Source organism: Garra rufa, chromosome 11 (assembly GCF_049309525.1).
Source record: "Garra rufa chromosome 11, GarRuf1.0, whole genome shotgun sequence".
Lineage (NCBI taxonomy): Eukaryota > Metazoa > Chordata > Actinopteri > Cypriniformes > Cyprinidae > Garra > Garra rufa.
In genome coordinates, this window is record NC_133371.1 from 14,215,312 (window position 1) to 14,229,077 (window position 13,766).

General features: G+C 38.6%; 1 protein-coding gene across 1 annotated transcript; it reads left to right on the forward strand.

Annotated features, from left to right (window-relative positions):
• Positions 1-1,574: 1,574 nt before the first annotated feature.
• On the forward strand, positions 1,575-13,433 carry LOC141345243 (DNA damage-binding protein 1-like). Its single transcript, XM_073850129.1, has 15 exons — positions 1,575-1,745; positions 2,864-3,012; positions 4,731-4,847; positions 4,924-5,145; positions 5,230-5,344; positions 7,676-7,773; positions 7,862-8,020; positions 8,479-8,562; positions 8,645-8,761; positions 8,906-9,008; positions 10,022-10,097; positions 10,203-10,311; positions 10,395-10,573; positions 12,106-12,269; positions 13,261-13,433. Exons 1-15 carry the CDS (start codon positions 1,685-1,687, stop codon positions 13,431-13,433), a joined length of 1,926 nt encoding a protein of 641 aa, XP_073706230.1. The 5' UTR covers positions 1,575-1,684.
• Positions 13,434-13,766: the final 333 nt, after the last annotated feature.

The window sequence follows — 13,766 nt, forward strand, 5'->3', positions numbered from 1 at the left end:
ATCAGGAAATGTTCGTTTTTGGGTGAGCCATTTCTATAAATCCATTTTATTAAATAAAACTCTAAACCTAAATCTGAACTCCATGCCAGCTGCAAAAATGTCTCAGTTTGATATTTTGTAATCTATATGACATTTGAAATCACACACTTAGAAGTGACCACTGCATATCAAACTCTTCACACATGTATCATGGTTGTCATGGCTGTTGAATGTGAATCATTTCTGACAGTAAAGATATTTGGTCTACATTCAAGCAGCCCTTTGCATTTTTTTACTCTTTAGACAGGCATTTCACACGCATTTAGGCTTTTGTAAATAAATTATTTAATTAACTTACACGTATACTGAGGACGAAAACAATGTGTTTATGTACAAACTGCAAAACATTCAAACGCAGGTTTGATCAATGGAGATTTGAAGGGCAGATTTAGAGATCTCAATGTCATATCACATGCAGAAACTTTATAGAGTTTTATTATTTACTTATATTATTATGATTACTTGTCTGTTGTTTGGATTGGTTCAAGTCTGAAACGTCTACTTTCTACAAATACCACAGCTCGGAAATGACAAATTATTTAACAAAATTACTCGAACGACAGTGAAAATAAATGAGGAACTATTACTGTCTGATTAATATTAACAAGCACTTGACACAGTAATGTGCACACGTCACTGTATATTACCTTTTCTTCGTGTTTTGTTCTTATATTTTGTTATTTATTGACATGTAGCCGTTAGCTTGAGGCCTGTGAGGGGATTCCTTTAATAAAACACGATAAAATGCGTTCATTTTTCTCTTTAAACAACCTGACAGCCACGTGTGTCCTGAAACAAGGTGCTCAGCGATTCATTTATACAGGAACGTGATTCTGCTGAACGTCAAAGTAAAGATTTAGAGTCAAACTCAACAGATACAAGCTAAAATACGATCAGTCTCATTAAAGATCAACATGCATAAAAGCATTAATGCTGAGAGCAGCACAGAGACATACCTGCAGAACGCTGTTATAAGCGCTCAGATCTGATCAGTTATATCGATTTGATATGTGCAATAAGAGCCGAGAGTAACTTTACTACAGCCGCAGATCAGCGCAGCTTGACATTCTTACTGCGCATGCGCGGAACAACATGCAGAATGATTGACAGCTAAGCTTTCGGATAAAAACACAGTGTATGTGATCACATTTCCTTTAAAAGGTTATTTTTTATGTGTCGTAAAACACACACACACACACACACACACACACACACACAAACATAATTATCATTCTTTAGATTCTGTTCATAATATAATCAGACAGCACATATCTATAGCTTTGAATAATCTTTTAGGATTATTTTATTTCAGATTTTAGTTATCGGCAGAGATTCACAATCTGCTACTCAACAACACTCAACCAAAAACTGGCCATCATCACCTCAAGTACCTTTTTTATATTTCATATGATTGGCTGAATCCATAGCAGTATAATAACAGCATCGTACTGTGTCTAGGTCTAGCACTAGCTGTTGGCTCTGAAACGCAGTGTTTCCTCCGGACCGCTGGCGGCGTTCTCGCACAGACACACGGACGGTGTGTTGCTGCTGATCTGAGCTCTCTTCAGCGGATTCATGCAACATATCTCGCGCTAAACACCATTTCACTTTATTTCTGGCTGTTCGTGTGATATAAGTGAACGCCATGTCCTACAACTACGTGGTCACAGCGCAGAAACCCACGGCAGTGAATGCCTGTATTACGGGTGAGTGCTTGTTTATGTCCCGCGCGCGAGTGCACGTATCAGGCCTCAGCGGATAAACACGCATCGCATATTAGTTTTGTGTATTTAGATCTGTCAGCGTGTTTATAACACCGACCGATTTCACGGTGGATCTGCGTGGTTATTACTGAAATGGAGCTGTTACTGTGTCTGCGACGCTTTATTAAATACGACACAAACTTTAGTTTCCTGCTCATGTCACTATCACTATCACATGTCACTAGATTAGACAAACCTTTTGTATTTGAAGAAAGTAAAGATGAACTGCTGGTAAACACACGTGTGACACGACACATACATATGTATGGAGTCACAACGCGTTCATGTCGTGCAGTATTATTTATTTATGCAGTACTGCAGCAGACTGATATGTGACCCTGGACCACAAAACCAGTCATAAGGTTAAATTTGACAAAACTGAGATTTATACATCATATGAAAGCCCAATAAATAAGCTTTATATTGATGTATCGTTTGTTAGGATAGGACAATATTTGACTGAGATACATCTATTTGAAATCAGAAATCTGAGGATGCAAAAAAATCAAAAAGACTGAGAAAATCACCTTTAAAGTTGTCCAAATTAGGTTCTTAACAATGCATATTACAAATCAAAAATTACATTTTGATATGTTTACAGTAGGAATTTTACATCTTCATGGAATTTTAAATCTTCATGGAACATGAACTTTACTTAATTTCTTAATGATTTTTGGCATAAAAGAAAAATCAAAAATTTTGACCCATGCAATGTATTTTTGACTATTGCTACAAATATACCCCAGCGACTTAAGACTGGTTTTGTGGTCCAGGGTCACATATGTGATACGCACTTGCTTTATAACACAACTGTCTGTTTTGACTGGACTGGCATCAGACTAGAACTAGTGAGAAGTGTTTAGATATGTTAGAACAGGGATCTCCAACCCTGCTCCCCTTAGCTGATTCAGGCGTGTTTGATTGGGGCTGGAGCAGAAATCTGTAGGCTGCAGTTCTCCAGGAGCAGGGTTCGAGACCCCTGGGTTAGAGTGAGACTAGTTAAATCGGTGTGCTGTGTTAATGTCAGTAATGTTTAGTGTGTGCTGATGTCTTAACTGCAGGTCACTTCACATCTGCTGAGGATCTGAACCTGCTGATCGCCAAGAACACACGTCTGGAGATCTATGTGGTCACTGCTGAGGGATTGCGGCCTGTCAAAGAGGTCGGCATGTATGGCAAGATCGCCGTCATGGAGCTCTTCAGACCCAAGGTGTGTATCGGCCCACATTCAAATGACCTGCTTCTGTGGAGATCTGAGAAACAGAAGCCGCAGCTCTTTACTCTGTCTAAATCTAAAGCAGGCTTTTCAGTGTCTGCTAATATAGTATGTTAACTGTAATACTTTATTTAATGGACCAATTATCACTATTAACTAATTGCTTATTCGAATGCATATTACTTGCATACTGGCTGTTTATTAGTACTTGTTAGGCGCATATACAAAATATTTGATCCCCTGATAATTTTGTACGTTTGCCCACTGACAATGAAATGATCAGTCTATAGTTTTAATGGTAGGTTTATTTGAACAGTGAGAGACAGAATAACAACAAAAAACACATTTAAAAATAGTTATAAATTAATTGATTGCATTTTAATGAGTGAAATTAGTATTTGACCCATTCACAAAAAATGGCTTTGTACTTGGTGGCAAAACCCTTGTTGGCAATCACAGAGGTCTGACGTTTTTGTAGTTGGCCACCAGGTTTGCACACATCTCAGGAGGGATTTTGTCCCACTCCTCTTTGCAGATCCTCTCAAAGTCCAGTAAGGTTGCGAGGCTGACATTTGGCAACTCAAACCTTCAGCTCCCTCCACAGATTTTCTATGGGATTAAGGTCTGGAGACTGGCTAGGCCACTCCAGGACCTGAATGTTCTGCTTCTTGAGCCACTCCTTTGTTGTCTTGGCTGTGTGTTTTGGGTCATACCCATCCACGACCCATTTTCAATGCCCTGGCCCTGATGGTACATTGCCCCATCGTCCCTTTGATGCGGTGCAGTTGTCCTGTCCCCTTAGCAGATGGATAATGTTTTCACCTCCATGTTTGACAGTGGGGGTGGTGTTTTTGGTGTCATACGCAGAATTCCTCCTCCTCCAAACACGGTGAGTTGAGTTGATGTGAAAGAGCTTGATTTTGGTCTCATCTGACCACAACACTTTCACCCAGTTCTCCTCTGAATGATTCAGATGTTCACTGGCAAACTTCAGACGGGCCTCTACATGTGCTTTCTTAAGCAGGGGGACCTTGCGGGCGCTAAAAGGATTTCAGTCCTTTACAGCATAGTGTGTTGCCAATTATTTTTTTAGTGACTATGGTCCCAGCTGCCTTGAGATCCTTGATAAAATCCTCCCGTGTAGTTCTGGTCTGATTCCTCACCGTTTTCATGATCATTGAAACTCCACAAGGTGAGATCCTGCATGGAGCCCCAGACCGAGGGAGGTTCAGTTATTGTGTGTGTGTGTGTGTGTGTGTGTGTGTGTGTGTGTGTGTGTGTGTTGTGTTTTTTTTTTTTTTTTTTTTTTTTGGGCAAATAATCGCAGCTGTTGTTGCCTTCTCACCAAGCTGCTTGGCCATGGTCTTATAGCACTTTCTAGCCTTGTGTAGGTCTACAATCTTTTCCCTGACATCCTTTGGCAGCTCTTTGGTCTTGGTCTTGGCCATGGTGGAGAGTTTAGATTCTGATTGATTGCTTCTGTGGACAGGTGTATTTTATACAGGTAACAAGCTGAGATTAGGAGCACATCTTGAGAGAGTGCTCCTAATCTCAGTTTGTGACCTGTATAAAAGACACTTGGGAACCAGAAATCTTGCTGATTGATAGGGGATCAAATACTTATTTCACTCATTAAAATGCAAATCAATTTATAAATTTTTTTTAATGTTTGCATGATGTTATTAAAAGCTGTGTGTTTGCTTTATGTGAAGGGTGAGAGCAAAGACCTTTTGTTCATTTTGACTGCCAAATACAACGCCTGTATCCTGGAGTACAAGCAGAATGGAGACAGCATTGACATCATCACCCGCGCTCACGGCAATGTCCAGGTATGGTCCTGACCCACACACCTACCCAAACATACTGCTGCAGTCTTGCTTCACCTCAAAACACTCTTTCTGTCAGGATCGGATTGGTCGTCCGTCTGAGACGGGGATCATCGGTATCGTGGATCCGGAGTGTCGTATGATTGGCTTGCGGCTGTACGATGGGCTGTTTAAGGTCATTCCACTGGACCGCGATAATCGCGAGCTCAAAGCCTTCAACATTCGGCTGGAAGAGCTGCAGGTCATAGATGTCCAGTTCCTGTACGGCTGCCAGGCACCGACCGTCTGTTTCATATATCAAGTACGGACCTTTCTTGTTGATTGTGCAGCGTGTTTCACAGTTGCCCTCGGCTCATGAGGTCTCCATCTGTGTGTGTCCGTCCAGGATCCTCAGGGTCGCCACGTCAAGACATATGAGGTTTCTCTCAGAGAGAAGGAGTTCAACAAAGGACCCTGGAAGCAAGAGAACGTGGAAGCTGAAGCATCAATGGTCATTCCAGGTAGGGGTGGGCAATATGGCAAAAATATCACATCATAATTTTTTACAGGAAAGTCACGATTCACGATTTTATCACAGTTCTTTGTCATGTTGGTTTTACTATTTTGCAAGTTGTCTCGGCAGTACAGCCAAACTAATTTCTCTATTTAAAAACAAAGCCTTACACGGTTACTAAATATAAAATAAAAAAAGTGGGTGAAGATAAAAATCTCATCATTTTATATTTGTTATTAAAAAATCAGTACAAAGATACACATAACAAATACACATAATATACAAATAAAACAAACAGTGCTTTATTTTTGTGTGTACAGTAGGTGTATTTAGCAGTAGCATTAAAAAAAAAAGAAATTAACAAATACAAAAATAAAACGCTAATAAAACACCAGCAACTGTTTGGTTATCCAAATTCTTCAACATATCATCTTTTGTGTTTAGCACAAGAAATAAATTAATACAGGTTTGGGATGACATGGGTGTGTAAATAATGACAGAATTGTATTTTTTGGGTGAAGTATCCCTTTAAGGACAAGTGGAAGCTCTCATAAGTTTTTCTCTCAACAGTTTACTTTCACTTTAAATGTAAGCAACTGTGTTCATATGTTAACCTCGTTTTTGACAGTATTAGTGCAATTAGATAAAAAAAAAAGTTAACTTAGTCCAGTAATCATGTGCTGTTTAACAGTTTTTCTAGTGTGTCAGAACAGCAGCAAATGAAATGTTTAACTAGCAAGGCATTAAAGCCCATGGGAACGCACTTTTGTGATTGCGAATAAGTGCGGTGTTCTTTGAGTGTAACTCTACTGCTAAGTTAAAATTTGATGTGAATGTATGTCGCGTTGTACAGTATATCGTGACAGAGACAGCAGAACTGCAATTGATAGAATTTGCGTTGTGATACTACGATATTTTTTTCAAATACAGATTGTGGAAACATTTTAATAGTCCACAATCAAAAATCTTGATATTATACACCCCTTAATCTAAACGAATTGATGCTTCACAGACGACTGTTTGGATCTATTGAACTAGGGCTGGTCAAGCAGAAATCCATATAATTAAATATGCTGTATAATAACTTGCATTCATACCAAAAACAAATATTATGCTAGACAGGACTGACCTAGTTTTATAAATCATATTGTTGCAGAGTTTCTAAGACGTTTGAACCTTATAATCAATTTAGTGAAATGTTCTCTGCATGCAGTATCTCTAAGCTAAAATTGGAAGTATTTCTTATAAGAATGCATTTCAACAAACATACCTGGTCTGATCATAAAGTGAAAGTGTTTTCTTATTTGTTAATCAATCAATCATTAAAGGAAAAGTTTACTTCCAGAACAAAAATTTACAGGTAATTTACTCACCCCCTTGTCATCCAAGATGTTCATGTTTTTCTTTCTTTGGTCATAAGAAATTGTTTTTTAAGGAAAACATTTCAGGATTTCTCTCCATATAGTAGACTTCTATGGTGCCTGTGAGTTTAAACTTCCAAAATGCAGTTTAAATGCAGCTTCAAAGGGCTCTAAAAGATCCCAGCTGAGGAAGAAGGGTTTTATCTAGCGAAACAATCTGTTGTATACTAAAAAAAAAAAAATGAAAGAAATTATATATTTATATAATTTTTAGCCTCAAATGCTTGTCTTGTTTAGCTCTGCTTGTACTGTGTATTCCGGTTCAACACAGTTAGGGTAGGTAAAAAAAACTCCCAGCTTATTTTCTACTCTAACTTCAAAATCATCATACATCGCTGCAGTAGTACCAACACAGTGTTTGCAAGGAAACATGCAAAGATCATCAAACACCCTTTTCAAAAAAAAAGGTAAAACAGCGATGTAGGATGATTTTGAAGTTGGAGGAGAAAATGACATACCCTAACCGCCTTGAACTGGAGTGAAGCGCATCACAGAGCTAGACAAGAGGAGCATTTGTGGTTAAAAAAAAAAAAAAAATTATATGTATATTTTTATTTGTTTTTTAGAATATGACTAAACGTTTCGCTAGATAAGACCCTTATTCCTCGACCAGGATCATTTAGAGCCCATTGAAACTGATTTTTTTTTAACCTTAAATCCGTTGAGCACCATTAAAGTCCACTATATGGAGAAAAATCTTGAAATGGTTTCCTCAAAAAATTTCTTTGCTACTGAAGTAAGAAAGACATTAATATCTTGAATGACATTGGGTTAAATATCAGGAAATTTATATTCTGAAAGTAGAGTAATCCTTTAGTCATTGTCATCATTTACTTGTGTTTATGGAGTTGACTGACCTTCATAGACATGCTGCTTTATGAACCATTGGTGTAATATTTAGTTTGTCCTTATTTCAGTCCCGGAACCATTTGGTGGAGCTATAATCATTGGACAGGAGTCAATCACTTATCACAATGGAGACAAATACTTAGCCATCGCTCCTCCAACTATTAAGGTGAACATATTTGACAGCTTCGACCTGTAAGTTTCAAGCTGTTATCTGTTATTTACTCTGTGTATAACCTTTGTTTTTAACATCACAGCAAAGTACCATTGTCTGTCATAATCGCGTGGATCCGAACGGCTCGCGGTACCTGCTGGGAGACATGGAGGGCCGACTTTTTATGCTGCTGCTGGAGAAAGAAGAGCTGATGGACGGAGCCGTGGTGCTCAAAGACCTGCATGTGGAGCTGTTAGGAGAGGTGTGGCAGAGCAAACAAATACTGTTGCGGATGCATTCTGACGCACTCCTAATGTGTTACATTCCTCTCAGTAGACTGAAGAACAGTAGAACTATATCATGGGTGATGGACATCAGCGTCCAGAAATCCAGACTCTTCCTTACTTATTGAAACACATAAATCAAAAACCCTAAAAATTCATTTGATGATAGTCAGTGTGTTTATGTATGTATGTATATATAATGACGTAAAAGTCAGTCTCTGGAGTTAAGTATTTACGAAAAACGTATTTATACACCTGAACATAAAACGTGAAATGACAGTAAAAATGTGCAGTCAAGCAAATCATTTGATTTCAGTCACAGTCTTGCCTCTAGATCACTGAATGTCTGTTTTGTGTTTATTTGATATCACTGTAATGCTAAAGTCAGTTGTGTGGAGATACAGACAGGACTAGAATAACTGTTTGTGTTCTCTAGACCTCTATCGCCGAGTGTCTGACGTATCTGGATAATGGTGTGGTGTTTGTGGGATCCAGGCTTGGAGATTCTCAGCTAGTTAAGGTTGGTAATCAAGCATATTCATTATTGTTCTGTGATAATGCTGTGTGTGTTAAAGCCAACGTGTTTCTTTAAATGTTTGCAGCTGAATGTGGACAGTAATGACCAGGGTTCATATGTGGCTGTAATGGAGACTTTCACTAACCTGGGACCGATAGTGGACATGTGTGTGGTGGACCTGGAGAGACAAGGACAGGGTCAGGTAAGAGACGTTAACCAAGCTCTTTACTGGAGACATTCACACATCACTGCACTTTAGAAGAGAAGAGCCCTGATCCTTCAATTAACTTGGTTACACGAAGAAAAGCAATGTGTGTCATCAGTTACTGTGTTTGTGTTCCTGTAGCTGGTGACGTGCTCTGGAGCGTTTAAGGAAGGCTCTCTGAGGATCATTCGGAATGGCATAGGAATCCATGAGCATGCTAGCATTGACCTGCCCGGGATCAAAGGTCTGGTTAAGTCATGTTAATAGCTACCTCCTTATATGCTGTAAATGCACAGTATATTTGTATGCTGATTTCCGTTTCCTGTTGTATGTGTAGTGCTAATGTTTTAGTTGTGTAAATTGTTAAATTAAGGAACTGTAATGTCTATAAAATTTTGAACAGCATAGCCGTTATTATCTTCACCCAAAATTTCTGTATCAGTTTTATATTTTATTGGTACTTTCAATGTAACAAGTTGGTTTTTTTTTTTTTTATTATTGGACTTAATTATGCAGTAGATTAAAACCTGCCAGTCTTCTGATGAGAGCTGAACTTTCCGTAATGCAGAATCGGAATAGACTGATCACCGTAAAATCTTGGATCAACAGTGTGCAGCATTTTTTTTTTAAACATCGATTTTGGATGGTGTAATATGGAAAACATGTCCTTGACATAAAACGCATGCCTGGTTAAAGAAGGGGGTCTTAAAAATGGCCAAAGAATTTGTTAATTTTAAGTTAAATTGTGCTTTGTTGGTAAGCTATAATGTCTACTAGAATGTTAAAAATGTTCAGTGTTAAGTAAATATTTTTATTTTGTTTTGTAATTGTTTTTTTTTCTTTGAAAAGCAAGACAAAACTGTAAAGAGCACATTTTGGCTATTTAATTTATGCAATGATGCAACAAATTGGCAAAATACATGGAAGGAAAAAACATAAACCGTGTTCAGTAATCGGCCTTCGGTCCAGTGTTTCATTTTGTTCGCTTTGATCAAGAATTTATTTCAGTGCATCCCTACTTTTAACTTAGTGCTATTCAGCTTGGTTTCTCTGTCACAAATGTCACAATAAATTAGCGGTTTTGCTACTACTGTTTGCAGCTGACTTATGGCATGAATTTGCATTTGACAAATTTTTCTGACAACCAAACCATTTCTAAAGCACTCTTCATTCATTGCTTCCTTTCTTGCATTACTAGCCTGACCTCTGACACAAACGTAAACTAATATTATGTATGTGTGTATGTGTGTTTGTTAGGTCTGTGGCCTCTCCGCTCAGAGTCAGGCAGAGACACTGATGACATGCTGGTTCTGTCTTTTGTTGGTCAGACCAGGTGAGAAGAGCATTAAGTTCACTCCAGTCTAGAACTGGCATACACCTCACTTGCTCATTACTGTCATCTCTGTGCCTGTGTCTCTGTCTCTGTGTGTGTGAGTAGGGTGCTGATGCTGAGCGGAGAAGAGGTGGAAGAGACGGAGCTGCCGGGGTTTGTAGATAATCAGCAGACATTCTTCTGTGGGAACGTTGCGCATCAGCAGCTCATACAGGTGTGCCTACACACATAAGTGCTGTATTTTATTGTGGTTATTGTGGGATGCCTGTGTTAACATGTGTTTGTGTGCATGTGCAGATCACGTCAGTGTCTGTGCGGCTGGTCACTCAGGACAGCAAGGCTCTGGTGAGCGAGTGGAAGGAGCCACAGGGCAGGAACATCAGTGTGGCATCCTGTAACAGCACTCAAGTGGTTCTAGCAGTGGGTCGAGTCCTGTATTACCTTCAGATACTCACAGGAGAACTTAAACAGATCAGGTACTCTAACAGACGCGCACACACACACACACACACACACACGTTTGTTTTGCTGACTTAGTGAGGGCATCGGATAGACTTCCGTTGATTGCATCAGGTAGACTTCCATTGATTATGCATCAGGTTAATGATATTTTCTATACCCTATACCTGCCAATCACAGAAACCTATGCAGAACACTACAATTAAATAAAAACATCTTTTGGCTGATTTATAACCCTGTTTAAACTTGAAGGAATTTAGGAGAAAATCCTGACAATCCTGAATGTAGAACTCCTAATTTTTTGCTCTAAGAGTATTTCACTAAGCATTTTGGCGCTAAAACTAGCTCCTAAATCGATGAAATGTTAGGAGTAGGGAAGAGGACTCCTAAGTTACTAAGACCAAATCACAAACTCTCCTTCTTGCTGAAAAAAACGATACAAATCATCACAGAAATTCTAATGGTTTTCACTACAATTAACATTACAAACATGGTTTCCTGTAGTGTTTTGGGACACGTTTCATTAGGATTTAGTGGTTTTAACAAGCAGCCGACCAGTTATCAGTAGAGACCAGCCGGCACCGTTACAGTTACCATTAAAATGAGTACAATTCCCACTATAACCAGTGAAACCGTAAATTATGTAATGGTTTCTATTGATTTGTTTTGTTTTTTTCAGCAGAGCTAAAATAACTGTTGCCGGCTATCTGCCTCGGAACGTAAACATTTTAGAAACATTCTGCATTTATTTGCACACACGTTTTCCCACGCATCTTTTTTTTTTGGTTTTGGAGGTTATTCCAAATACAAAATTTCCTTTGATTATATCATTGTTTTCATCAGCAAGTTGGGCAAGAAGTAACAGTTGCTCTTGTGTCCAGTTTGGTTGTTTTTTACGTTTGCGCGTCTTATTATCAGCCATGATTATTCTACTCTGTTAATTAAAAGGCTGTTTATATGCATATCCACTAATTGTTTATGAGAAGCTCATTTAAAAGAGGCTGACAATTAGCTGAACATATACTTGTTTAATTAGTAACAGTCTGCATTTTAAAATCTTTATTTGAATGTGCTACATTTTAATTTTTAAGCCATTACTTTAATATGGCAACATAATATTGTGCTCTACAACATTTCTATGAATAAATCTCTGACAGAGACCCCTCCCTTAGTATCAGTCAATCACTGTGTGCATAGTTAGTAAGCATGCTGACATCTCCCATAGCAAGGTCAACCCTACTCTTAGTTTCTTCTCTCTATTTCTTAGTAAAAGTTTGTCTCAGCAGCTTTGTAAATAGGTTTTAAGTGGAAACCCTTAGCTAAAAATGCTTACTATTACTAACACTTGCTATTTAGGAGAACTCTTAGTGGTAAGAAAAAAATGTGTGAATACAGGCCCTGAAATTCATCACCGTGGTGACTGAGCAGCAGACATGAAGCTGCTGCTGATCACAGTGTTTTCATCAGTGTCAGAACTAAACAGCCCTGATATGACTATGATAACAATGTTGTGTGCGGCTCTCATGTGTTTGTGTTTGGCTGTGATCAGCTCTACAGAGATGGAGCATGAGGTGGCGTGTCTGGACATCACTCCTCTGGGTGAGAGCTCTGGAGAGTCCGGCATCTGCGCTGTTGGACTCTGGACCGACATCTCGGCTCGCCTGCTGAAGTTACCCTGCTTCAGTCCATTGCACAAAGAGATGCTGGGTGGAGGTGAGACGCCACACTCACACACAGAGATGCTCATGATGTAGGAGTGAAGTGTGAATTTTTTTCCAGATAGAAAAGCTTGAAGAATACTCTTTCACTTTATTTCTTTCTATTTATTCACCTTTGTAGAAGAAGCTTTTATAGAGTGCTATTCCCAAACTCAAGCTAAAGTCTTTGAGACATTACACAAAAAAAACAAAAACATTATGCGATAGTGTGAGAGCCCTACACCGTAGCACTTAGGCTAATAGTTATGTATGGCATTATGCGGGACATCGAGTTCCCTCTTTCAGAGTGTCGCAAATGACGTCTATCTAGGTCACGTTTATACAGAAAGAGAAGTGAAGTCAAACCAAGTTACCATGAGCTAGCTAGTGTTCACTCTAGGAAATTATGCAGTTATAGTCGCCGTTTAGCTGAAATGATCAAATCAAGTATTTAAAAAATTATCATGATGCATTTCAGAAGGCTGAGAAATGCACATTTTATATCCTGTAGTTCCAATGAGGCGTATCAGAGCAGTGTTTATCCTTGCATATTTACTATTTGTGGCTCTTGAGATGCATTTTATAAAGGTAACAGGGCACTTGTTTAGATTGTGTGTGTGCTTTTGTTAATAATTTAATTAAGTGTCACTTTTCATTGAAAGATATTTCTCTGTGCTGTCTATAATTAATGAATGAATCTTTCTGGAGAATCCTTAGCATCAGGCCTTCATTAAATGTGCAGTATGAATGTATTTCCACTGTGCTCCGAGTTAATGCTGGATATACTTAGTCTTAAAGTAACTCTAAATTATGTTGTGATTCCATTTCCTATATAAGATACATGTACAGCATACTGTGAAAATCAGTGCTGTTGTTTGGGTGCTGATAGTAACATGGCCATATTTTGAATGAATCTGAAAAAAATCTGAAGCATGGTTGTTTGCTGAACTGAAAATGTGTTGTTTCTTGTCACGTCTCTCACTGACCATCGTTTGTGTGTCCTGTAGAGATCATCCCTCGTTCCATCCTCATGACCACGTTTGAGGGCAGTCATTACCTGCTGTGTGCACTGGGAGATGGAGCGCTTTTCTATTTCGGACTGGACATTCAGACAGGTGAAAGCAACATACAAACCCAGGTTAAAAACATCAACACAGGTTATCAACATCAGTTCCTCTGAACACTTTGGGGAGGATAGTCGACATGAAATCCAACAGCCTGTTTATTTTCTTAGTATGTATTTGGTGAATGATTTCTTAAAACACGTTATTCTAAGATGTAAAATGTGTGTAGCAGGACGCCAGGATTTTTTTTTTTTTTTTTTTTTCAATTCTTGCTTCAAACATTAAAATACAGTAATCGAGATGAAGTGAATATTGCGCCCAATTTAGCCCCCTTTCCAGTGGCTCCATAAAAGCCACGTATATTTCACATGCAAATCAGCAAAATCATGTAATATAACTTTCATAAAACGGGACGTGCTTAATTTATTAATGTTTCTTTGTTGTGTTTT